Consider the following 27,715-nt stretch of genomic DNA (forward strand, 5'->3'; position numbering starts at 1 on the left):
GGGCGGACGGCTCCCCTAGTGGTCGCCTGGAACTAAAACAACAGCGGGAGCCAGCTCCACCACGCAGCTCCAACTGGAGGGTTTACACTAGATTCCCAACTGGAGGGATGTGACCCCGGAACAGGACGCCTTCGTAAAACAACACACCATTAAAATAAAACACAGAAGAAAGGAAAACTGGACCAGGAGGGGTAAGCTCAAATGTAAAATGTTCTGACGTCGGGTATTTCTCCTACGAGTTTGGGGGACGTTGTATTGTTAGAAATATTGCATTTACTCCGTTGAATACTTACAATCGGCTAGCGGTACCTGGATGGAATTGCACCCCCCATAGCATAGGAACTTCATTCACAAGGCTTTTGTCTCGAGCCTAGTGCTATTAGCATTATTTGGTGGCAAATGGAAGCTCTGTTGTTACAGACATATGTCAAGTTTGCACGTTAGTAAGTAGTATGGGTTTCGTAATATATTTCCAATGCTTTCAGTCCTGGTTTGCATGAGGGGATTTGCAACGATCCACGACTTCGTCAGTTAATAGCAACCGACCAAGCTATACTGGGAGACAGGAAACGGCGTTGAGTGATTGCTGGCTAGCTCGCTAACAAGCTACAATGTTACACTTGGTATGCTGCAACAGTAACAACCAAGTAACTAATAGCTAGCTATAACCATTGTAGTGTTCGTTTTACACCCAATACCATGTGTACAAAACATTTACGTTATCCCTATCAGGAAAATGGAACTTAGGAGTTTTCTGTGATTTCCTCTAGACATTTCTTATAGCCAAAGATGATCTATTATATCGAGGAGATATATTCTATCGAATAAGCCTCACGTAGCAAATTAGCAATTACATTTTTTGTTGACTCACTTCGTGGTCTATTTTTCGTGGACAGATTTTGGGCAGAGTAAACCCTCTCGCTTCGCCTCGTCTGTTGGAGCTTATTGTTTGAATGTTTCAACATTCCGGACGTAACGTTATCAGTGATATACGTCCTGATATCAAACAAGGGGTCTTGAATCGAACAAAAACTAGGGATGTGTTGGGTATGAGTTGTTATATTTGAAACATAATTAAAATAATAAGAGTGACTGACTTTAATGTTCAACCTATTTGTATATATAGAGTCAACCCTATTGTAATAAATGAAATTGTCCTTTTTCCACATAATTTTCAATAATATAATAGCCAACAGTAATAATGTTTTGTTGGGGCATTTAAAAATAAAGCGCTCTACCTAGCTAGGCTACCTCTTCTACTTCCAAAACCTCATCACATTGACTTCTGTAGGCTATTTTAGTCTCTCTCCACACCCATGAGAGCATTGTGCTCAGCCTTGCAAGGTCTTATTTCCCCAACTGGCAGATGGCTGACAACACATTCAGCTGTGAAGCTGGCATATTGCCTGCAGTGGAGCATTGACGAGTGGTGTAGGGAGTGGGTGTTAGGGCAGGCTACGGACAGGGGCTTGAGATTCTCCTGGAAATGTGTGAACTTGGTTGAACCGTATGGCTCTCTTAGTCTGCACATTCCCCTGTGTGTCGGGTTTGGAACCAGATTAGGACCCTTGCCCTACCCTCCCTCTCGACCCCCCCCCCCCCCCTCTCCTCATTATGCCAGGGCAGGTGCTGTTATCAAGTACGAGTAGGCTACTCCTACATACAACACCAAACCTAGTGTAAAATGGACAGTGGCCTCAGTCCACCACCATAAGGTGTTGGACTTGCTGAAAGTACTGAACTAGGAGGATGATGCTTCGACCTAGTAGACTGTATGCAGCAGATGCCTTTTCAGTGTAACTGGGTGGTTGGTTCAAATTGTCCTGTTGCTGTCATTTCCCCCTAAAATGTCTTCTCTAATACTGGTAGTATCAGCCCAGATCTTACCATGGCAGTAATAGTCTATGCCATTCCTTTTGTAGAGCTGGCACTGATTTGCAGAAATTATTTTATTATTTATCTATATCATTGTTTAATAGGTGCCAGACATCTTTGGCTCTTTCAGATCTCACAGCCTTGTCCCAGTGGGACCAGATTACTGCTGCCACTTCTGTCTCAATTCCTTAGAGGTTGTGTAGAGCAAGAGGAAAAAGCTTTGCATTGTATTTCGTAATGCAGTAGTCCTACTTCGTCTCTGAAATTCTTTATTTGATGAAGACCAACTTGTGTGTATGCAGTATGTACTGACGTATGTGTAACTGGTAGATGCACAGACACTACATGTTGATGTTTTTACATGTATGGAAATTGTAAAGTATTTTGTCTGTGATTTATTTTTCGTTATGTGTCAGACCCCAGTAAGACTAGCTGTCGCCATTGGCGTCTGCTAATGGGGATCCTAATAAATCAAATCAAAAAGCAATCATGGAAAAAGGGCAGGCAAATTTTTACTCAGGTTAATTGACACAGTCACATTAATTAGTCAAGTTGACACACAATATTTCTAGTTTGCTGCTGTTTGTAGGCCCTTCCACTTAGCTTATCAACACAGACTTAGTCATAATGATATCATTTTGTAGAATTATATGAATTTATGCCTCACATGTTGATAACAAGACATGACCTACTTATCAATCATATTTTCACAATCCAGTTCATCACCATTGTCTTCAAATACTGTGGCCATTGTTGTTGGACTGCAAATGTGAAGAGGTAGCCTAGCCAGTAGTCACAAAAGCAGCCTGCTGCAGATATACAGTAGCCTAGATCAGGGATGGGCAATTGGTGGCTCATGGGCCACATGCGGCCCCCCTTTTGTAGGCCGCAGACCAATTTCACCAAACAAATAAACAATAGGTATATATTTTTTTTGCGTGGAACTCAGTCGGGGTCTCAACTTACTGTTGAGAGTTAGAATACACAAGGTGCTATTTTGAAATTTGGTTGTGCATCAGCAGTCACTCAATCAGCATTTTTTTTTTTAGATTGGTAAATTAGTCTAGGGGCCAACTATCTAAACTAGTAGCATGGTCGAGTTATCGACCAGGGTGGGGCCCACTGATCATTGGTTACTATATTAAGAACAGCACATTTTTCTCCCCACACCATGACAAAATGAGTAGAATTGCATGAAATGAGTTATAAAATTGCTAAATCTTCTCTGCCCCATAGCAAAATGTGTACAATTGCAGCAAACTTGCTTTAAAACTGTCACATTTTCTCTATGCCACATGACAAAATGTGCAGAATTGCATGAAATTTCCTTTAAAACGTATAATGTTCCTCTTTGCTGTCACGAGGGTGGCCGCCCCCGAAAATATTTGCTCGCAGGTGGAGATGTGGGTACGCAGACCCACGCCACTGCGGCCCCTCATGAAGAGTTCAGTTTCCCCCCCCACCCCCATCAAAGTTGCCCATCCCTGGCCTAGATGGAGCCCTCCACAGCCTGGCCTACATCGTATGACCCTCTCCAGTTGAGGTCGTTTTTCAAAACAAGCCTGCATTTTATGAAAGCAATTTCCTTGATGTGCTACGCAGGGCTTGTTTTCACAACCATAGAAGGAATTGTTACAACAAGCAGGGGTTGGTGATCAAGTGCTGATTTTAAGAGAACATTTTCATGAGAAGTTGTCTGATCAATTGGAATTGACCTGCAGCTCTGTTCAATTCCCAAATGGAAGAGAGGCCCGTAGGGCCTCGGCCCTATGTGAATGTGTTACTGGTCCATGCCTGGACCTGCTCGGCCGCAGAGAACGGCCTAGTTGTTGGCAATCAAGCTGCCAGTGTGCATACAGGGCTTTGGTTTCTGACACATTGCTTATGAGATGGACTTAGGCCTAAGATAACTCAGAGAATGCAAGCTAAGCCATTTCTGCCCATCAACCCTGCCTACAACATGATTTGGTTTATTGAATGAGTCCGAACTTCACTCAATGCCAATTCCCAAGTCAAATTCTATCGCTCCTATTTGGCTTCTTTCCCAGGCCCACTGTACAAGCATACTATTTCTGAACAATCAGACATTGTGAGTGACTTTAATAACAGGTTAAATGGACAGACATGATGTGTGGAAAGGGCTCCTATTTGTCATCATTGGGTTGGTGCACCGTGGCCTTCCTGTGGCCTTCCTGACCCCGTCACATGCGAAGGCCTATCGTATTGCACACTAATCCCTGGCTGTGGTCCCTTCCCTGGCTGTGGTTCCTGGCAGCTAAGGGTTGAGTGTAAGGGGAGTAGGCAGTGTCAGAAAGCTCCTGAGTAGCTGTGTTCTTGTCTCTCTCACACAAACTCAGTCACGCATGCATGCAGAAGATGCTTGATGGATAATCGCAAATGGATCTTGAAGCAATTCCTCTGTTTATGACGCATTTAGGCTGATCTAGACAGTCCAGACTTCAGATGGCACTGGTTGTGTCCCAAATGCCACCCTATTCCCTACATAGTGCACTATGTAGGGAATAAGGTGTCATTTGAGACGCAATTACTGTTATTGTTGTTAGGATCCCTGATATTAAGCTGAGATTTAACAGCGCTGCCCAGTAAGTCTCAGACAGCTAGCCTCCTGGAGTGCCTGCCTGCTCCGTGCTGCAAAACATGGCAACACTGACAAGAGCCCAAACAGAGACTGAGACAAGGATTAGTTTGGGCCTAAAGCAGTGTTTGATTGCGTCTGGCTGGGTTATTAACCCCGTTGCTCTGAGCACCCCTTGTGGATCAGTGTTCATTTACCACAGAATTAGCCTGTCCATTAAAGGGATGCTTCGGGATTTTCGAAATGAGGCCCTTTATCTACTTCCCCCAGAGTCAGATGAACAGTCTATGGGTATCTGCTAGCAGAGATTTTCTTGTTGTTTTCTTAATGTTTGTGGTAAAAGCAAAGAAGAATCCCATTTAAAACAGCACCATTGTTAGCTCATTTCAATGAAAACCAACTGCATATTTTAATAATATACTGAACAACAATATATACACAACATGTAAAGTGTTGGTCCCATGTTTCATCAACTGAAATAAAAGTTCCCTGAAATTTCCCATATGATTTTGTGCACAAATTTGTTTACATCCCTGTTAGTGAACATTTCTCCTTTGCCAAGATAATCCACCCACCTGACGCATGTAGCACATCAATAAGCTTATTTAAACAGCATGATCATTACACAGGTGCACCTTGAGCTGGGGACAAAAGGCCACTCTAAAATGTGCAGTTTTGTCACAACACAATGCCACCGATGTGTCAAGTTTTGAGGGAGCGTGCAATTGGTATGCTGACTGCAGGAATGTCCACCAGAGCTGTTGCCAGATAATTGAATGTTAATTTCTCTACCATAAGCTGCCTCCATTGTCATTTTAGATAATTTGTCAGTACGTCCAACCTGCCTCACAACCGCAGACCACATGTAACCATGCCAGCCCAGGACCTCCACATCCGGCTTCTTCACCAGCGGGATTGTCAGAGACCAGCCACCAGGGCAGCTGATGAAACTGTGGGTTTGCACAACCAAAGAATCTCTGCAAAAACTGTCAGAAACCGTCTCAGGGAAGCTCATCTGCGTGCTCGTTGTCCTCACCAGGGTCTTGACCCGACTGCAGTTAGGAGTCGCAACTGACTTCAGTGGGCAAATGCTCACCTTCGATGGCCACTGGCAGGCTGGAGAAGTGTGCTCTTCCCGGGTTAATCCCGGTTTCAACTGTACCGGGTAGATAGCAGACAGAGTGTATAGTGTCGTGTGGGCAAGCGGTTTGCTATTGTCAACGTTGTGAACAGAGTGCCCCATGGTGGGGTTATGGTATGGGCAGGCATAAGCTACGGACAACGAACGCAATTACATTTTATCGATGGCAATTTGAAGGCGTAGAGATATCATGACGAGATCCTGAGGCCCGTTGTCATCCGCCGCCATTGCCTCATGTTTCATCATGATAATGCATGGCCTCATGTTGCAAGGATCTGTACACAATTCTAGAAAATGGCCCAGTTCTTCCATGGCCTGCGTACTCACCAGACATGTCACCCATTGAGCATGTTTGGGATGCTCTAGATTAGCGTGTTCCAGTTTCCGACAATAACCAGCAACTTTGCACAGCCTTTGAAGAGGAGTGGGACAACATTCCACAGGCCACAATCAACAGCCAGATCAACTCAATGCTAAGGAGATTGTCGCACTACATGAGACAAATGGTGGTCACACCAGGCACTGACTGGTTTTCTGATCCACGCCCTTACCTGCTCTGTGACCAACAGATGCGTATCTGTATTCCCAGTCATGTGAAATCCATAGATTAGGGCCTAATGAATTAATTTAAATGTTCTCTTTTCCATATGTTCAGTGTAGTTACATGTAATGAATGTTTGTTTTATATTACCTCGTTTTGTGCCTGCCAGTTTGCTGTAGGCTACACCGCTAGCAGCTTGCTAGCTAGCTAAAAACAGCAAAAGAGCTTGCCTTTTAGCTTCCCACATCTCCCCAATGTGCAATGATCAGATTTATAATTAAATGTAGCCTGGCCAAAATTCTTTACTTGCCAGTGTAACCTACAACTTTATCCCAGTTTAATATGCCGAATGTCATGGTCACGGAGAAAAAGCATATATCTCGCAGCTGCTTTTACCAATAGCCTTCACTAGTTATTACTTTTAAACAAAATGCATTTTGGGGGGGATTCTAATAAGGCTACAATGTTTGGTTTATTGTTTGGACAGTTGCTGAGATTATATTTGCTTATCAATGCAATGGGGCGTCAGCGTAGCCTAGTGGTTAGAGCGTTGGACTATTAACCAAAAGGTTGCAAGATCGAATCCCTGAGCTGACCAGGTAAAAATCTGTCGTTCTGCCTCTGAACAAGGCAGTTAACCCACTGTTCCTAGGCCGTCATTGAAAATAATGGGCTGCAGTGGAGAGGGTCAAAAGCTTCAAGTTCCTCAGCGTGCACATCACTGACTTCCTGAAATGGTCCTTTCACACAGACAGCGTGGTGAAGAAGGTGCGACAGTGCCTTTTCAACCTCAGAGTCTGAAGAAAATTGGTTTGTCCCCCACAAGCTTCTACAGATGCACCAGTCTATCACTGCCTATTACGGCAACTGCACTGCCCGCAACCGCAGGGCTCTCCAGAGGGTGGTGCGGTCAGCCCACTCTCTGCCCTCCAGGACATCTACAGCGCCCAGTGTCACAGGAAGGCCAAGAAGATCATCAAGTACCTCAGCCACCCGAGCCACGGCCTGTTCATCCTGCTACCATCTAGAAGTCAGTGACAGTACAGGTTTTACTTTACCTTTATTTAACTAGGCAAGTCAGTTAAGAACAAATTCTTATTTTCAATGACAGCCTAGGAACAGTGGGTTAACTGCCTTGTTCAGGGGCAGAACGACAGATTTTTACCTGGTCAGCTCAGGGATTCGATCTTGCAACCTTTCGGTTACTAGTCCAATGCTCTAACCACTAGGCTACCTGCCGCCCGCTACAATGAATATGCATCAAAGCTGGGACCAAGAGACTGAGAAGCAGCTTTTATCTCCAGGCCGTCAGGCTTAAAAAGTCACCACTAACCGACCTCCGCCCAGTACCTTGCCCTGAACCTTAGTCACTGTTCTATCTGGCTACCACCCGGTTCTCTACCCTGCACCTTAGACTACTGCCCTATGTATACATAGTCATTGAACACTGGTCAGTAATAATGTTTACATACTATTTCACCCACTTTATATGTATACTGAACAAAAAATATAAATGCAACATGTAAAGTGTTGGTTTCATGAGCCAAAAAAACGAGATCCCCAACATTTTCCATACACAGAAAGCTTATTTCCCCCCCCAAAAAATGGCACAAATTTGTTTACATCCCTGTTAGTGAGCATTTCTCCTTTGCTACGATAATCCATCCGCCTGACAGGTGTGGCATATCAAGCTGAGGAGTATTTCTGTCTGTAATAAAGCCCCTGCCCAGTCATGTGAAATCCATAGATTAGGGCCTAATTTATTTATTTAAATTGACTGATTTCCTTGTATTAACTAACACGTTTTTTGAAATTGTTGCATTTATATTTTTGTTCAATGTATATACTGTATTCTATTCATGGCTCATCCTATATAACTTATTTATTTTTCTGAATTATGTATGTGTTGTTTTTTTGCTAGGTATTACTGCACTGTTGGAGCTACTGTACCGGTATATAACATCTGCGTATGCGACCAATAAACTTTGATTTGATTTGACATATTGCTGTCTGTGTTTTTATCATGCATTGCGCGTCGTCGGCAGTTAGGCCTCTGCCTTCCCAGAGTCCTGGCTGACCCATTTGTGGGGAGGGGGGGACAAGGGAGGGACATTTGATCAAACGTGTCACCACTAAGGCTCTGAGCTACCATCCCAACCCCATTTTCCCCAAACATGTACGTCTTTAATGTGCTTCTCACTTTGAGTTCTGTAAAAAGCAGGCTCTCTGTCTATCCATCTCTCTCTGTCAATATGAAGAGCTTCTATTGACACCTTTTGTTTACGTTTATGTTGCACTGCATCATAGATATTTTGGGTTTTAAGTGTGTAGGTAGCCTAGTGGTTAGAGCGTTGGGCCAGTAACCGAAAGGTTGCTAGATCGAATCCCCGAGCTGACAATGTAAAAATCTGTCATTCTGCCCCTGAACAAGGCAGTTAACCCACTGCCTAGTTAAATAAAAAATAATGTAGGCCTTTTGCTTGCTTGCAGCATGCAGCTAAGAGAGTATAAAATCCACCCACCATGTAGAAATTATCCACATACAACTAAGGTCAGGTGACCAATGTTTTTTTGCCAATGTCTGTCTGTCCCCCTCAATGACACCCCAGCTAACGGCAGCCACAGCATCCTTCTAAAAAAGGGGGCTGATCCAGCTTTTCGATTAAATCAAACGGGCTGTCAACGTGTTAGCAGCCCTTTGTATAGGAAGAGGCCCAACAAATGTGAAAGAAACCCTATCAGACTCAGTGTCTCCCATAGGATTCTCCTGTGATACCCAGCCCCGGGGAATTTATTTGTAAAGGATTAATCTTCCTCTTCTTGGTTATCCCACTTTTTACTTTCCTTTTCAGTATTCTACTTCGTAGAAAACAGCTTTAGGCTTTTTTGGGAAAATATGGAAATATTTATTGGTGCACCACGAGAAAAATATCAAATTCGACAACAACAAATCTTGTAATCGGCAGCAGCCTGTCACAAAGGAACCTATCCCTCCTGTCATTTGCATTAGCAATGGAAGGGCTTTTTATCGCCTCTGTTCCCTTCCCATCTCTCCGCAGATTGACTGTGAAAACAGGTCATTAGTAACAGAGGGAGAGATGGAGGGAGCAAGCAGAGGCGAGAAAGGGAGCTCTGTGAAAACTCCCATGCAATATTAATGAGAGCTGTTTCTACTGTGACGTACCAACCTGCACTGACTTAGGGTTCCATTTAGGATGCATCCTATTCCCTACATAGTGCACTATGTAGGGCATAGAGTGTCAGTTGGGATTCAGCGTTAGCCCAGGATAGGCCTTGACTTTCAGCATCATCATTGACCCGCTCTCAGTGGTTTTAAATAGGGGGGTCGGCATAACATCAGACCACCAGCCCAACTCCTTGAATGAACTACTCCTTGTAGTTTGCAGCTTTCTAAGAAAACACTATTAAATGAGTTTACATTACTCTATTTATACTTGGGATATTGCTTTTCAACAGGAAAGTAAAAACAATAGCTGGAGGATGCCTTTCACTTTCTAAAAATGTACTTTGTGTCTCAGAGCTACAGGAGCAGGGGGGATGAACCGTGAGGAGGCCCCAGGGAAGTCTCCTGAAGAGATGTACGTCCAGCAAAAGGTGCGGGTCCTGCTCATGCTGAAGAAGATGGGATCAAATGTACGTATACCCATATATTTTATTAGTAGCATAGATATTTGGTGCATTATCAATTTCAAAGCTCTTGTGGTTATAAATAATTGATTCATTTTTATGTGCGGCGTCACTACAGCCTGGGGTTCAATCTCAGGCTGTGTCATTACCGGCCGTGACCAGGAGTCGCATAGAGCGACATACAATTGGCCCAGCGTCATCCGGGTTAGGGGAGGGTTTGGCCGGGGGAACTTTATTTGGCTCATCACGCTCTAGCGACTCCTTGTGGCGGGCCGGGCGCCTGCAGGATGACTTTGGTCGTCAGTTGAACGGTGTTTCCTCCGACACATTGGTGCAGCTGGCTTCCGGGTTAAGCGAGTGGGTGTAAAGAAGCGCGGTTAGGCGTGTCATGTTTCGGAGGATGCATGACTCTACCTTTTCCTCTCCCGAGCCTGTTGGGGAATTGCAGCAATGAGACAAGATTGGGGAGAAAAGGGGGGTAAAAAATTACTAATATAAAAAAATGTAATACGTTATTAATGAATTGTTTCTCAGCTGACGCCGAGTGAGGAGGCGTTTCTACGGAATTACGCAGGTGTGGTCAACGCTCAGATGAGCCAGCTACCACAGCACAACATAGATCAGGGTAAGAGCCACACCCATACACACAGCAGATAGAAAAGCATTTTGTAGAACAGATTTTATTGTCTGTCATGTGGAACTGGAATTTCTGTTTGGTTACATTTTTATCTGCAATGTTGTGTCATTATTCCCTGCCAAGCACACATTTGGGGAAATTGTTTGTAGACACTTAATTGGTGGAATAAAGTAATATCCACTGTACATGAGTCGCTCAGCAAGGCGCAAGACGTTATGGAGCCTCTCTCGCTCTTGCCGGTACACACATCAACACAAGAGGGCGCCAAGTCAATAGAAATAAAACTTGGTTGGTTGATGGATGTCACTGACTGCTGGTGCCTGTACTACAAGGAGCAAACAAATGCATTGATGAGGTCCTCTTGATTTGACCAGACTTATCAGTTGCCTTCCAGGCTGAATCTCAAAACGGGCTGTGACTGGAGCCTTGAAAGCCCTGCTGTCCTTCTTCCGTGACCCTGCTGGGTCTTGGGCCTAGTTTATCCACATATTTTATTATTGCCTCAGGCCAGCAGTGGCAACCAGAGAAAATTGCCTGTGACACTGTACCTGAAATAATAGAATCTTATCTCCCTCCCTTTGTCTGGGTGGTTGCTGTTTGCTGGAGAGTAGTGATCTTATGGACTGGACTATTGTGAAAGACAAGCTGGTTTATATGATCTATTGGGAAGCAGCATTGTACTAGACCAGTGGTATTCAAAGTCGAGGTCAACTGCAGTGGTGTTGCCAAAATTAAACAAATATATACACTGAGTGCACAAAACATTAGACACACCTGCTCTTTCAATGACATGAACTGACCAGATGAATCCAGGTGAAAGCTATGATACCTTATTGATGAAGAGGAGGAGGAGATGGGTTAAATAAGTATTTTTAAGCCTTGAGATGTGGATTGTGTATGTGTGCCATTGAGGGTGAATGGGCAAGTCAAAAGATTTAGGTGCCAATGGGTAAGACAAAAGATTTAGGTGCGGGGTATGGTAGTAGGTGCCAGGTGCACCGGTTTGGGTGTGTCAAGAACTGCAACGCTGCTGGATTTTTTTATGCTCAACAGTTTCCTGTGTGTATCAAGAATGGTTCACCACCCAAAGGCCATCCAGCCAACTTGACACAACTGTGGGAAGCATTGGAGTCAACATGGGCCAACATCACTCAACATGAATATAAAAGCAACATGTAAAGTGTTGGTTTCATGAAAAATGTCTTTGAAAAAATCCCAGAAATTTTAAATATGCAGAAAAAGCTTATTTCTCTCAACATTTGTACCCACATTTCTTTACATCCCTGTTAGTGAGTATTTCTCCTTTGCCAAGATAATCCATCCACCTGACAAGTGTGGCATATCAAGAAGCTGATTAAACAGCATGGTCATTACACAGGTGCACCTTGTGCTGGGGGACAATAAAAGGCCACTCTAAAATGTGCAGTTTTGTCACACAACATAATGTTACAGATGTCTCAAGTTTTGAGGGAGCGTGCAATTGGCATGCTGACTGCAGGAATGTCCACCAGAGCTGTTGCCAGAGAATTTAATGTTATTTTCTCTACCATAAGCTGCCTCCATTGTCATTTTAAAAGAATTCGGCAGTACATCCAACCGGCCTCCAACAACCGCAGACCACGTGTAACCATTCCAGCCCAGTACCTTCACATCCGGCTTCTTCACCTGCAGGATCGTCTGTCTGTAATAAAGCCCTTTTAAGGGGAAAACTCATTCTGATTGGCTGGGCCTGGCTCCCCAGTGGGTGTGCCTGGCTGCCAAGTAGGTGGGCCTGTGCCTTCCAAGGCCCACCCATGGCTTTACCCCTGCCCAGTCATGTGAAATCCATAGGTTAGGGCCTAATTTATTTATTTCAACTGACTGTGCCTTTAAACAGCTTGTAAAATTCCAGAAAATGATGTCATGGCTTTAGAAGCTTCTGATAGGCTAATTGACATAATTTGAGTCAATTGGAGGTGTACCTGTGGATGTATTTCATAGCCTACCTTCAAACTCAGTGCCTCTGCTTGACAACATGGGAAAATCAAAAGAAATCAGCCAAGACCTCAGAAAAAGAAATTGTAGACCTCCACAAGTCTGGTTCATCCTTGGGAGCAATTTCCAAATGCCTGAAGGTACCACGTTCATCTGTACAAACAATAGTACGCAAGTATAAACACCATGGGACCACGCATCCGTCATACCACTCAGGAAGGAGACGCGTTCTGTCTCCTAGAGATGATGGTGCGAAAAGTGCAAATCAGTCCCAGAACAACAGCAAAAGGACCTTGTGAAGATGCTGGAGGAAACAGGTACAAAAGTGTCTATATCCACAGTAAAAAAGAGTCCTATATCGACATAACCTGAAAGGCTGCTCGGCAAGGAAGAAGCCACTGCTCCAAAACCACCATAAAAAGCTCAACTACGGTTTGCAACTGCACATGGGGACAAAGATCGTACTTTTGGGAGAAATGTCCTCTGGTCTGATGAAACAAAAATAGAACTGTTTGGCCATAATGACCATCGTTATGTTTGGAGGAAAAAGGGGGAGGCTTGCAAGCCGAAGAACACCATCCCAACTGTGAAGCATGGGAGTGGCAGTATCATGTTGTGGGGGTGCTTTGCTGCATGAGGGACTGCTGCACTTCACAAAATAGATGGCATCATGAGGATGGACAATAATGTGGATATATAGAAGAAACATCTCAAGACATCAGTCAGGAAGTTAAAGCTTGGTAGCAAATGGGTCTTCCAAATGGACATTGACCCCAAGCATACTTCCAAGGTTGTGGCAAAATGGCTTAAGGACAACAAAGTCAAGGTATTGGAGTGGCCATCATAAAGTCCAGACCTCAATCCTATAGAACATTTGTGGGAAGAACTGAAAAAGCGTGTGCGAGCAAGGAGGCCTACAAACCTGACTCAGTTACACCAGCTCTGTCAGGAGGAATGGGCCAAAATTCACCCAACTTATTGTGGGAAGCTTGTGGAAGTCTACTCGAAAGGTTTGACTCAAGTTAAACAATTTAAAGGCAATGCTACCAAATACTAATTGAGTGTATGTAAACTTCTGACCCACTGGGAATGTGATGAAATAAATTCTTTATTTACATTCTTAAAATAAAGTGGTGATCCTAACTGACCTAAAACAGGGACTTTTTACTAGGATTAAATGTCAGGAATTGTGAAAAACTTGAGTTTAAATGTATTTGGCTAAGGTGTATGTAAACATCCGACTTCAAGTGTGTGTATATGTATGTATGTATGTATGTATGTATATATATATATAAATATTTTTTTTTTAGGTGGAGGACTCAATAGGCCTATGTATGGAGCCTTACTGTACAATATGTCCCTTTTTTGCCCTTGAATTTACAGCTTGCAGAGCTCAATCTGGGAGCCGTATTGTGTCCATAATGCGCGCCTCGTTCAGGGAAGAGCCGAGCCTCATCAATTATACACTAGCATGACTCGTCAAAGGTGCACACGAGATAAATATTTAGGCTAAGTCCCAAATGGCACCCTATTCCCTACATAGTGCACTACTTTTGACCAGGGCCCAGAGTGTTCTGGTGAAAAATAGTGCACTATATAGGGAATAGGACGCCATTTGGGATTCAGAGTTAGTCAATTGGCCGCGTGCCACCCACTCAGTATGATGAATTATTAGTCATTTAGGAGTTGTTTTAAGGACTGGGATTAGGAAGAGCGGTGATAACAACTAAGAATAGTGGTTTAATCACTTTTACGAATATCCCCCAGAGCCCAAAGATCACACTAGATAAACGCTACAGTGCTACAAGGCTGCTTTCATGTGTGGTGGCTCCAATATATAATTTTAAGAAGGAAGTCCAGAGTTGTATGGACAAATGTAATTAAGCACCCAATCATTCCTCAAAGGAAAATCTTGTTGCTATCAATACCTAGGAGAGCCAGGGTAAGGAAACCAACATGTACTTTGGGTGAACTATTCCTTTAACTAGTAGATGGTTGCACTTTGTAAAATCTATTTTCCTCCAGCACTGCTGATGCTTTGTGAAGGTTCTGCTATGTCATAACTGTCCTACCAAGCTGTTGACCTACTTACCAATAGAGTACAATACAGAAACGGGCCTTATGTGACATCATCTCCAAGAGGGAGGTTGTTTCTGTCTGCCTCATCACCCAGTTATAGTTCAGGCCAAAGCCCCACTGGGACCCATTACTACATTGGTAGATGAGTAGCAGAGAATGTCCTCGTACATTAACAGTGTAGAGGTTTTGTACAGGTTAAGGATGGATAGCTATATCATTTTTGGCAAAAGACAAAACATATGACTTAAAATATTCTTTCTTGGCATGCTTGGTTTGGTGGACGAGTGCCATTTTATATATATATATATATACGGTACATCTTGTAGCTATCTTAATTTCATCCCACCTCATGTAGGCCTATATAGTTTCAGTACTTACTAGGTTACCATAAGAATGATGGATAATCCATTATCCTAGATTTTTCTGTACCACTGGGCTAATGTAAAACTGCATAGGACTACATACAACTAGATTACTTGTAGAGGTCAGGTGGACTTCATCCAAAGAGCCAAAGGTATCTTACTGACTGCATAGTGAAACCGAATCCGTCTGCCCAGCTACTAAAAGCTGAAGCTGAAAAAGGATGAGGTCCTTGGTGCTGATCTGAAACCTGCTGACTGCAGGGGGTTTGGTATGAACTCCCAGGGGTGAGTCTAGGACTGTCCTGCAGTGACGGTGTCATATGTCAGTCATGGACTTATTGATCCAAAGAGAGCTTGGAAAGTAGAGTTAGACTCCAGAGGACATAATGGAGACCTTATGAGGCAAATTAGCATCAAAACATTTTGTGAATTATTAGCATTTAGTACTGTAGTTTGCTGTTGTAGGTACATCATATTGTGGGTTTGGTGATACAAAGGGGTATTGGTAGGAAAATGTTCCTCCTTGGTCCTTCTTTATAAAGAGATGCTCAAGCTTGACATAGCCTGTAGACAGCTTTATGTATAAAGTGAAGCTTTGTGTTCACCATGAAACACTTTTTCTGTTTGGATATTGTGTGATTTTATAGTGACGACTGGTCTTCATCTTACCACCCCAAGCAGTTGTATCATGAACAAGATGCACTATTCGGTTTCTATACAACTACAGATTCAGCATAGGGACTGTGAGATTGGTGTCGTGCAGTTCTGGAGTGTTTCTCCCAAAGACTGAAATGGTTCTGCTGCTGGCGTTAATGAGAACGGCATAAAGGAAAGCAAGTTTTGAACAGGCAACAGTGAACTGTTTGTGAATGGATGCCAGTGGCAGCAGAATAGGACACTGTCACAGAGTGAGGCCTCTGTTTACCTGATAGTCTATGCTCCCCCCCTTGCTCTTTCTCGCTCTCTCTTTCTCTTTCTGTCCCCTCATCCTTTGATGTGCATCAAGCAAGCTTGTATGTGAGAATTTTCTAGACAAGTGCATTTGCGAGTGTCTCGGGCATCGTAATGCTTTTCACTCTTTGTCATGCTCGGTTTGGAAATATTGCCTAAACACAGAGAGATCTTGATTAGAAATCATCACATTTATTTCAGAGCATGCACTGTCAGAGGTAAGAGGGAACTGGTGCATATGCTGTTAGTCATGTTTCTTTTAGTGACTGGGTCAATGAATTTGCATTTCAGGTGGTTTTAATTGGCAGATTAGCATATATGCAAAATAGGATGTTATGCTATTTTAATCAGGCCTGAGAGGAATGTTGCTCCTGACGCTGATGCTGTGAATTTTTTCAGATGAAACTCTGAAACACTGATGATATTCTGTCTCAAAGCGGAAGCTGGTGGATGAAGACTGTGTGCTGTGTATATGTAGTTATTTTGTCCTGAGTCAAAGCTTTAAGGGCTAACTCGTTAAATCAGGCCCAAGGGCTTAAAGGACCCTGCTGCTGGACACTCCCTTCATTTTGCATAATTATCTTGAATAAACATGACTGTTAACCTAGAAAGTAACAATAATTTGGAGTCAGATTCACGGTCATTTGACGCAAAAGGACAGGAAAGGAGCATTCTTATTAGATAGGTTTTCTTCCTAGCCCATCATTGAAAATAAGAATTTGTTCTTAACTGACTTGCCTAGTTAAATAAAGGTTTTAAAAAGGTAGTAAAACTACCTCCTCCGTTTCCATACTGTTTTCCCGTTTGGCTCTACTGAACGCAACCCATGCAGTCTTAATGAGCAGCTTAGTACGTTATTTTAGACCTTAGAGTTATAGTTCTTTACCCTGACTGTAGTCCATGGACCAGGATAAACTGTAATCCAGTAACCAATTGGTCTTCAGACCAATTTCTTGTATTTTTTTAGGAAGTGAGCTTTATGCAACATCTTTTTGTGTGGACGCATCGCACCTTTTTGCTGGTATTCAGACTTAAACATTGAGGATTTTCACATATTGTGAGCCACCACCAAATGACTACCCTTAATGATACAAAGGGAGTTTCCTCAATATTGCAATAAATCTAGTCTCCATCAAATCAAATGTATTTATAAAGCCCTTCTTACATCAGCTGATATCTCAAAGTGCTGTACAGAAACCCAGCCTAAAACCCCAAACAGCAAGCAATGCAGGTGTAGAAGCAAGCAGAAGTCTCCATCAAGTATGGTGAGCATTCTGACACAAAATAGCCAGCCTGGGGGAAGTAAATTACTGCAAGGAGTTGCCCCATTCAATATTGCAATAAATAACAACTCTATACTCCATTATAAACTGGGTAGTTTGCATCTTGGATGCTGATTGGCTGGAAGCTGTGGTATATCAGACATTATAAACTGGGTGGTTCGAGCCCTGAATGCTGATTAGCTGACAGCCGTGGTATATCATACCCGTATACCACGGGTATGACAAAATATTTAGTTTTACTGCTCTAATTACGTTGGTAACCAGTTTATAATAGCAATAAGGCACCTCGGGGGGTTTGTGGTATATGGCCAACATACCACGGCTAAGGACTGTGTCCAGTCACTCCGCGCTGCATCATGCGTAAGAATAGCCCTTAGCCGTGGTATGTTGGCAATATACCATACCTCCTCGGGCCTTATTGCATGCGATGAGAAAATGGCTACTGTGGGTGTGGTGTATTACCTACTGACCACATGCAAGCCTCTATCTCAACGCCTCTTAACCCCACTGGAGTTTCTGCGGGGGATTCCATGTCTTTATCCTCTCGGCTTGCACAGATTGTTATCTCTGCACTAATAACACAGTCATGATTTGGTCAGCTTGTCTGCGACCTCATGTAACAAGGTGGTTTGGTGAACCACGCTTGCGTGATGAGTAACACTTGCTTGAGACCTGGAAACTCCTTCAGCTAATGCTTGAGCTTAGCGGGCTGACATGGGGTGTGCTTGTCCGGAGAGTGAAATGAGATTACGTTTCAGACACGTAGACCGCATATTAAAATGTTTCTCCTTTTAGAGCATGAGGATATTTGAACAAGTCATATGTGTAGATGAATAAATAGCTTTTTAATATTTTGTAAATATGAAGAAACCATGTAATTAGTCAATGTGTTAGTGAAGGCCTAAACAAATGGGTCTAATATCTATCTAAAAAGAAGCAGTACGTCATGTAGAATATTTGTGTCACAAAGGCTATAGCATGTTGCACATTTTTTGGCAAAGCTCTTCCGTCATACTTGTACAAAATGGCCGCTTCAAGAAGAGCGACCCAGAACTGTACACAGAGGTTTCTATGGCAAAGTGTTGCTCATTTTGTCTTTTCATTTGCAAGGAGGTAGTTATTTCTTTGCTTAGTGGGGACAGGACTGGTCGGTTTTGCTTTCGGCTCCTCACATGCCACACTCCTCACATGCTATATACATAAGGGCGGGAGGTAGCCTAGCGGTTAGAGCGTTGGGCCAGTAACTGAAAGCTAGCTAGTTCGAAAAAAATATATACAATTTCCAATTCACACATGCTTATTAATACACACTTGTGTAAAATAGGACAAATATAAGCACCAAATAAATACAGTCTGGTGGTGCACAGGAGACCTGGGTTTGAGCCCTGTCTGTCACTCTGACCAGCAAGATGTCAACTGAAACATTGCACCATCTCCCTTACAAAAACATTTCAGTTTAGAAACAGCAGTAGAAATGCAGTAACTGCAGTCGACTGTGGTATTTTGGACACAGTAATTGCAGCATATTGCACTCTAACTGCAATATGTTTCTTAAGAGCTCTGACTTCAATCGATATTACGTTTGTACATTTAGTTAAAAATTATGTTTTTATTTATTCTTGCTCTGGGCTGTAGTAACCTTTTGATGTGTGGCACGCTTTGTTTAGTCTCTGACAAATGTTGACGTATGTTGGGAGGGGAAGGAGGTCATAGCCTGCAGGTGCTTTCAGAACAGGCCTGTTTCCAAGGACGGACCCAGTGGGGATGGTCATTTAGTAGCTAGCGTTGAACACCTGACACTGGGCAGATGCCATCTTATGAGAGAGAAAGTAGGGGGGAGAGAGACTGAGGGGACACTGGCCCTCCATTCGCTGATCATAACTCTACATTTAACTTTACATTTAGAAACATGTAATATCTTTATTATTTTGTTAGATAAATCAATGTAAGATGTATGTAAATATGTCAAATTAATTAGCCTACACCTTATCCAATCCTTTCCCATTCTTTCATAGTCTTCAGAGCAAGTACACTACATTGCCAAAAGTATGTGGACACCTGCTTGTTGAACATCTCATTCCAAAATCATGGGCATTGATATGGAGTACGGAGGTTGGGCACTGATGTTGGGCGATTAGGCTTGGCTCGCAGTCGGTGTTCCAATTCATCCCAAAGGTGTTCGATGGGATTGTGGTCAGGGCTCTATGCAGGCCAGTCACGTTCTTTCACATCAATCTCGACAAACCATTTCTGTATGGACCTCGCTTTGTGTATGGGGGCATTGTCATGCTGAAACAGGAAAGGCCTTTCCCCAAACTGTTGCCACAAAGTTGGAAGCGCATAGTCGTCTAGAATGTCATTGTATGTTGTAGCGTTTAGATTTGACTTCACTGGAACTAAGGGGCCTAGCACGAACCATGAAAAACAGCCCCAGACCATTATTCCTCCTCCACCAAACTTTACAGTTGGCACTATGCATCCCGGCAGGTAGCGTTCTCCTGGCATCTGCCAAACCCGGATTTGTCCACCGGACTGCCAGATGGTGAAATGGGATTCTTCACTCGAGGCGGCGAGCTTTACACCACTCCAGCCGACGCTTGGCATTGCGCATGGTGATCTTAGATTTGTGTGCGTCTGCTCGGCCAAGGAAACCCATTACATGAAGCTCCCGACAAACAGTTCTTGTTCTGACGTTGCTTCCATTCTATTCTATTCTATTACCAATATTTGTCTATGGCGATTGCATGGCTGTGTGCTCGATTTTATACACCTGTTAGCAACAGGTGTGGCTGAAATAGCCGAATCCACTAATTTGAAGGGGTGTATATATATAGTGTATATCTATCCTAACACTATATAGGCCTAGTGTATGAACAGTTGGCCACCATACACATTTGTATGTATTTATGACAGGGAAATCAGATTGCTCGGTTGCTGTTATTTACACGTATTAGAATATGATGAACAGATCTATTCCCCAGTGCTTATTTGGCAGATGAGAAGTGAGAACAGGCTGATCCGGGGGATCAGTGAGAGAGGAGGAGGGAGAACAGGCTGAGGCGAGGGATCAGTGAGAGAGGAGGGAGAGAGAACAGGCTGAGGCGGGGGATCAGTGAGAGAGAAGGGAGAGAGAACAGGCTGAGGCGGGGGATCAGTGAGAGAGGAGGAGGAGGGAGAACAGGCTGAGGCGAGGGATCAGTGAGAGAGGAGGAGGGAGAACAGGCTGAGGCGGGGGATCAGTGAGAGAGGAGGAGGGAGAACAGGCTGAGGCGGGGGATCAGTGAGAGAGGAGGGAGAGAGAACATGCTGAGGCGGGGGATCAGTTAGAGAGGAGGAGGAGGGAGAACAGGCTGAGGCGGGGGATCAGTGAGAGAGGAGGGAGAGAGAACAGGCTGAGGCGGGGATCAGTGAGAGAGGAGGAGGGAGAACAGGCTGAGGCGGGGGATCAGTGAGAGAGGAGGAGGGAGAACAGGCTGAGGCGGGGGATCAGTGAGAGAGGAGGGAGAGAGAACAGGCTGAGGCGGGGGATCAGTGAGAGAGGAGGAGGGAGAACAGGCTGAGGCGGGGGATCAGTGAGAGAGGAGGAGGGAGAACAAGCTGAGGCGGGGGATCAGTGAGAGAGGAGGAGGGAGAACAGGCTGAGGCGGGGGATCAGTGAGAGAGGAGGAGGGAGAACAGGCTGAGGCGGGGGATCAGTGAGAGAGGAGGAGGGAGAACAGGCTGAGGCGGGGGATCAGTGAGAGAGGAGGAGGGAGAACAGGCTGAGGCGGGGGATCAGTGAGAGAGGAGAGAGAGAGAACAAGCTGAGGCGGGGGATCGGTGAGAGAGGAGGAGGGAGAACAGGCTGAGGCGGGGGATCGGTGAGAGAGGAGGGAGAGAGAACAAGCTGAGGCGGGGGATCGGTGAGAGAGGAGGAGGGAGAACAGGCTGAGGCGGGGGATCGGTGAGAGAGGAGGAGGGAGAACAGGCTGAGGCGGGGGATCGGTGAGAGAGGAGGAGGGAGAACAGGCTGAGGCGGGGGATCAGTGAGAGAGGAGGAGGGAGAACAGGCTGAGGCGGGGGATCAGTGAGTGAGGAGGAGGGAGAACAGGCTGAGGCGGGGGATCAGTGAGTGAGGAGGAGGGAGAACAGGCTGAGGCGGGGGATCAGTGAGAGAGGAGGAGGGAGAACAGGCTGAGGCGGGGGATCAGTGAGTGAGGAGGAGGGAGAACAGGCTGAGGCGGGGGATCAGTGAGAGAGGAGGAGAGAGAACAGGCTGAGGCGGGGGATCAGTGAGAGAGGAGGGAGGGAGGGAGGGAGCAGGATTGGAGCAAACGTTAGCCAGCAGCTGTTTGCTCAGCCTGCCGGGCAGTGATGCAATCTGATTTGACTCGGTCGCTAGGCAACGGCTCCTAGGGCCTGACGTTTCTATCCTGTCGGCTAGCGCTTGTGTGACACTGCAAGGGAGTGTGTGTGTTGACTGTGCAGCAGGGTGCGGCCCACACATTATGACTGCGAAACAGAGGGCTGCTATAAAGCAGATCCCCCTCATGCTTCAGTTCATCAGTAGTCCAGTGGTGTATTCCACTCTAATGGCCGTCGGCCCTGTATCTCTGTCGGTTTATTCTGAGCCTTTCTGCTGGTCTGCCTGCTCGAGTCCTTGTGCTAGACACGTGCTCAGTCTGAGCTGCCCGTTACGCAAGAGCAAGCTCCCTTATGCAACCACAAGATCAGGGATTTTTCTGTATCAAAATGGGGCTTAGGTGATGGGCGTAGCGGTGGCGTGGCCAATGGTGCGGTCACTGACCAAGTATTTTAGAGGCCTTCCTGTTGGCCGCAGTGACATTGTAGCTGTTTCAAAACACATTTCCTGCAATTCTACACATTTTGCCATGTCAGAGAAAATGTTGAAATTTTAGCTTATTCCCTGAAATTCTACTAGGGCTGTCCCTGACAACAAAAATATATTGGTTGACCAAGAGTGGTCTGTTCTTTTTACCAATTGATTGATCAAAATTTTAAGTCCAGCATTTTTCAATATAGACATACAAGTACCCTATGTGTTTTAATCAAATCAACTATGTGCACTGAGCTTGTCTGATGCTTTAAGCACACTGTTTGATTAAATAATTAAGATACACTAATGACTCAAAAGGGAGCCAGATCAAGGTGGCCAGAAGAAAAAAAACTTCTTCCCGAACCACCACCTCCCGCTTCCCTTTGTAGATGCCGGTAATACGCTACACCAGGGGCCGGCAACCTTTTTCATGTCGAGTGCTAATTTATCTTACCATTTCTACCGATTTGCATGCCAGGTATGATTTTCATATGCATATTTCTATGGAACAGTTTCATAGTCTTCGTATCGCAGAATCATTGTCATCTGGTTAATGTAAACTATAGAAATCTACATTTAAAATGATACAAATCTAAAAGTAACAACTATGTAAAAATAGCCTACATAAAGCCATATAAAAAATAAAATCAAGGTATTTTATGACAAATAGATGTATTATCATTCTGTTTGGGTGTGCCTGGCAGGGCCTGGCTCCACAGTGGGTGGGCCTGTGTCCACCCAGGCCAACCCATGCCTACGCCCCTCCACTGGATCAGAGAATTACATTTTTCACTTTCTTGCCAAGTGGTTATTGAAAGGGAGAGAGCTGAAAATATTTAAATATATTGTTTTTACGTCCATTGAGAATGACAGACTTTGTTTACTTGCTGTTTGAGGTGAAAAAAAGTACTTTGAGAAGCTACAAAGCTCATTAATGGTGGTGAGTTAAGACAATCAGAAATACTATCAGACATCCCCAAATGGGCACATTTTTATCGGCCTACATTTGTGCGCAGGCCAGGTAGCCTAGGCCTACTTCTACGCGTAATCAGGTGCACATCCTTACTTCCTTAAAAGACAATGAATAAATTAACAACTCGTAAATGGAATAAAATAAACCAAAACGTGTAACATAGGTTGTGAGCTCTGCAAACTGTGTCCAGTCCAACAATAATAAAGGTAAATGACTGGAATAATAATATATTAAATGGATTAACAAAAATTAACTTAACCAAACAAACATTGTACATTAGAAATTATGTGAATTAACGGTAAGTATTCTACTGGTGATATATGTAATGGGGAATTGATAGATGCTGAAATCAAAGGGCAAACAATTCACACAATGAAGTTATGAAACAATGAATGTGCACAAAGTGGCGGGAGAAAGCTCATTTTGGAGAGAGAAGTGCCTTGTGCATCTTAGCCACACTCCCCTTCTTATTGGACTGTGCCATCCCCGCAGCCTCCGCAATGGTTTAGTCCACTGGGACGGGATAATCAGACGGGTGTCTCCTGTGCCATGAAAAAAAGTATATATTTGATACTTCTTGACAAAAAAAATCGGTCGACCAACAGCCTATCAACCAAACAATCGACCAGTTGACTACCTGGGGTCAGCACTAAATTCAACACCTTTTCCTCCCCGTAATGTATTTAAAAAATAAGAAGAATAATAACACTTGAATATGACCTTCTCTGTTGTCTTCTCCCTGCACCGTACAATGTTTATTGTATTGTTGCATTTATTTGATCCTTGTATGATTACTGTGTATGCCATTCTTATGAGCTTTTCAACATTTTGTGTCAATTGAATTTGACCACTTTATGGGCCAAGTCCATTTCATGTGAAGTGGAGAAGCATATCAGTTCAATATTTTTTTAATGAAATTTGTCAGACGTGTGCCACATTCAAATTCAGTCAGGATTTGTGCCATTTATTTCCTCTGTGCTGCGTCTCGTTCTCCTTCCCTGGCAGGGCCATTTTGTAGCTTAGGGCTGTTCTTTGCCACATCCTCATTGGAGGAGATCTCTAGGGGACTGGGAACCTGAAAGGAAGAGCAAGTCCAAAAATAAAAAGATCCGTCCCCTTCCCCAGTCTCTCACTTATTTAGATTATGCCGACCCAAGAGCACCATAGAAACATCCTAATTATCTCCTCTTTAGAAACAAACAAACTGAACACCGAGTCTACGCCTGGTTGTGTCTGCGCACGATCTTCTGAAAAGGGTCCGGCCTATGTGCCAAATAGATATGGAAGCAGTCTGTGTGACCTACTTTCATTTCCCCTGTAATAATTAAATCTAACATTCAATAATTAAATCTAACTTTCAAAAACGTGTTAAAATGGGTTTTGATGATATTTGCATTCTGATAGCGCTTGACAAATCGGTTTGGTAAAACCTGAAATAAGACCAGCATTTACTGGCAATTCAAATAATTTACCATCAATTTAAAAGTGCTTACCATCCATCAGTTGCAAGTGTGGCAGCTCTGCCTCCTCTGATGTTGGCATTCAAGTATGACTGGGCAATATTCATTTTGTTACCATCAAACCTATTCAGCCTACATCTAGGAAAGTTAAACCTTTTGGAAATAAATGCAAATATGATGAAGGTTACTAATGTAAGCAAAGTCTATTTTTGAATAGCTAAAGGTTACAGAATACGCTACAATCAGATCATGCTTTAACTCAAAAATGTTTCTCTGTAACTTCGCGGAAAATGGGCAGGGCGGTCTGAAGGTGCCCAGACTGAGGTTTTGGTGTAGAATTTGGTTTTCAGTCGTTTTCTCCCAACTCCACACCCTGGCATGTTCTCTTTGTTAACTTTGGCACGGCAGAACTTGTAATCTGGGATTGGTATTGATTAACCCTCAACATGATAGAAGTAAATAGAATACAAAGGGAAGACAAGCCAGACCTCCCAATGTACACCAGTGATCACTGCATTTGTCTGCCTTTTGGTACCTATATACTGTAGCACAGCATTGCTTTTCTTTCTTCGCAATGATTTCTCATGGCTTAGTGAGATTGGCTACGCCAGCTGGACTCTAGCGTTAGCTCTCCACAGGTATTCCATGCCTCCTGCAGTTTGCGTTTGAATGGAGATGTGGGTGGAAGGGTCGTTTAAGGCCTCAGATGTATTGCTTATCAGGGCAGGATGCAGGACTGGATTATGTCTGCAGCTGGGTACTCCTAGGGAGACCTTGCTTTTGAGTTGTGTGATTGAGAAGACTGTGCCTCTGGACTGTAGGGAACATGGCAGTAGTTTGGAATACCTAGATGCATTTACCTATCCCTAAACCAAGTGATGTCGAGAGACTTTCCTATTCCATGTGCGATGTGGAAGTCTCTTGGCACGGTTATATAGTGTAGTGTGTGCTGTCGCTTTGGTGATTCACCGTATTTAACCTCACCACACTCATGATGACATCAATTAAGTCAAGGGCACACCCAACATGAGCTCAAAGTCAGAAAGTAAACAATAAGAATAGGTATACTATTCATTCATACAAGCAAAGATTTCAAGAAATTCCACCTAAAAACAGAGTTTATTGAAATGTAATGTAGATTCAGTTATGTTGCTTATGATTACTAAATGTTTTATTCACATATCTAATAGGACTTGTGTAGGTGGAAGGAATATCTAGATGGAGTTTGTTGTTGATATCTACTGACCTCTGTTTGTGGATGTGGGTCACCAGGTGCGGAGGATGTGGTGATGGCTTTTTCACGACAAGAAACCGAAGACCGGCGGCAGTGACCCTGGGGCACTCCCTCATCGTCTACGGCAACCCAAACTCAACCGACCGACATAACACTGTTGAGTTTCTGGGGAGCGGATGGGCACCTGTGATGGATGGAAGGAGGGTGGGAAGGAGCACTGGGTGTTGGTTACCTTTCTCTCTCCCCCTCCCTTTCATCCAGCCTCCTTCCCATTCAAACGGATACACCATTGCCCCAGCCACAGTAGGTATGCATTACCATGGGTTAGGGCCTTGGTGTCGAGCAAGTCGATGAAAACACTTACAAATTGTGTGAATGCAAACCTTGTCTTTTTGTGTCTCCTTTATTTTTTATTTTTTAACGGGCAGTATTGTTTCGTATCTGCTCTACTCAATGGTAGAACTGACCAAGGACATAATTTTTCCGTCAAATGAAAGAGAAGCGTGAGTGTTTTAACTAATGACCTTGCGGGAAGATAATTCATTACTTTCTTTTGTTGATTTTTTTTTTTTTACTGTACACAGGGTCCCTGTAGGTGGAAAGGTTAAAAATGTGTTTAATGGTTTTCATATTCTTTCAAACCAATTGTACTTCTTCCTGCTTATTGTTGATTTGAACAATAGGCTGTTGAGATGTCAACTTGGCTTCCCATTCGGGACATTAGAATCAATGACACTAGCACAAACACACACAGTATACATAGGTGCAGATGGCCTTTCCCCAAGCAAACAAGGTCTTGGGGTTATTGTGAAATTATATAACCTTTTTTATTGTACAGATATTAGAGGGAAAATACAATAATAATGAATTGATTGTGCCAATTATTATTTTATTTTTTTTATCTGTAAAATAAATGTGACATTATGATTTTTAAAAGTTGACTGACGAGGGACATAGCATAGTTCTAATTTATTATTGATAGAATTGACTATCTCCCAAACTATTGTTTAGAAAAAAAATCATCATTAGAAGAAAGTCTACACGGATCGAAACGCCTAATCTTATCAAAAGTATCCAAGAGCATAATCTTGTCACTCTTTAGATTGGACAAAGGTTACTCTTGACTCACACTAATGTAATTATATCAACTTGAACCACATCCATGGAGCTACTAGAAACATGGTGAATACTTGCAAAAGGAACTACAGCGTTTTTACTGCCTCCTCATACCCTTCAGCAATTGACACGCTGTAAACAAAACCCATCCGTTTTCTGTGTTCGTTGATTGCAACTGGAATCTTTCAATTCAATTGAATATTTGTAGGTTTTTTTCAATCCGACTCAGTTTTTTTTGTAGTAACATACTCTATATTTAATGTGTGTAAGTACTTTTTGTTAACTCGCTTAACTTAAACAATTGTGACTTGATGTTTTGAAACCAAGCATGCCTGCCTTGTGGTTAACAGTGTACATTTTAAGTAGATCTGGGAGGGTCTTGAAAGCCGTGCCACAATGACCATTGCTTGTACATTCTCAAAGTTTATGGACGCTACTAGCTCTTTAAAAAACATTTTAGAAAAATAGTCAGCTATTTAAAAAAAAAAAAAGTGTCATCCATGTTATCCTGTTGGCAATAATTTCAGGATCAAATTTCCTCAGCGATCATGGCTACATACATCGCCAACAAATAGTTACAGTATCCGCCTATGACAAAAGTTTGTCCTTTTTAATGTTTACTCTTGTTTTAAAACTTTCTTGAACCTAATTTCTCTGTGCATTGTTTTGCTTTCATCTTAAAGACAACAATGTAAAGGTATCTTAGTATATACTATACCTGTCATAGTTGACCAACAGCCTTCATTTTTAATCTTTGTGTGTGCGTGTGTGTGAGTGCGTGCATGCATGTGATTTCCTCTGTTCAAAAATTCTACAAATCAGATTTTTCAGCATGCTGTTCAGTATGACTAGAGCTGTGTATCTTTCAATGTGATGACCTGTCTTTGCCTAGTTGTCGTTTGAGTTATTTTGTGTTGCCTTTGTATTTCTCTGTTGACATCGATTAGTTGGTTCTTGCTGTATGGCTGCTGACTAAATGCTTCCAAATCCTATACCAACTGAACCATTAAAGGAATTTTTAAAAACGAA

At 43.4% G+C, this 27,715-nt stretch overlaps 1 protein-coding gene across 1 annotated transcript; it reads left to right on the forward strand.

Moving 5' to 3' along the window:
- On the forward strand, positions 1-27,715 carry ctnnbip1 (catenin, beta interacting protein 1). Its single transcript, XM_071372122.1, has 4 exons — positions 1-191; positions 9,693-9,807; positions 10,336-10,426; positions 25,609-27,715. The coding sequence occupies exons 2-4, from the start codon at positions 9,712-9,714 to the stop codon at positions 25,665-25,667; spliced, it is 246 nt and encodes an 81-aa protein (XP_071228223.1). The 5' UTR covers positions 1-191; positions 9,693-9,711; the 3' UTR covers positions 25,668-27,715.

Source organism: Salvelinus alpinus, chromosome 28 (assembly GCF_045679555.1).
Source record: "Salvelinus alpinus chromosome 28, SLU_Salpinus.1, whole genome shotgun sequence".
In the NCBI taxonomy this organism is placed as follows: Eukaryota; Metazoa; Chordata; class Actinopteri; order Salmoniformes; family Salmonidae; genus Salvelinus; species Salvelinus alpinus.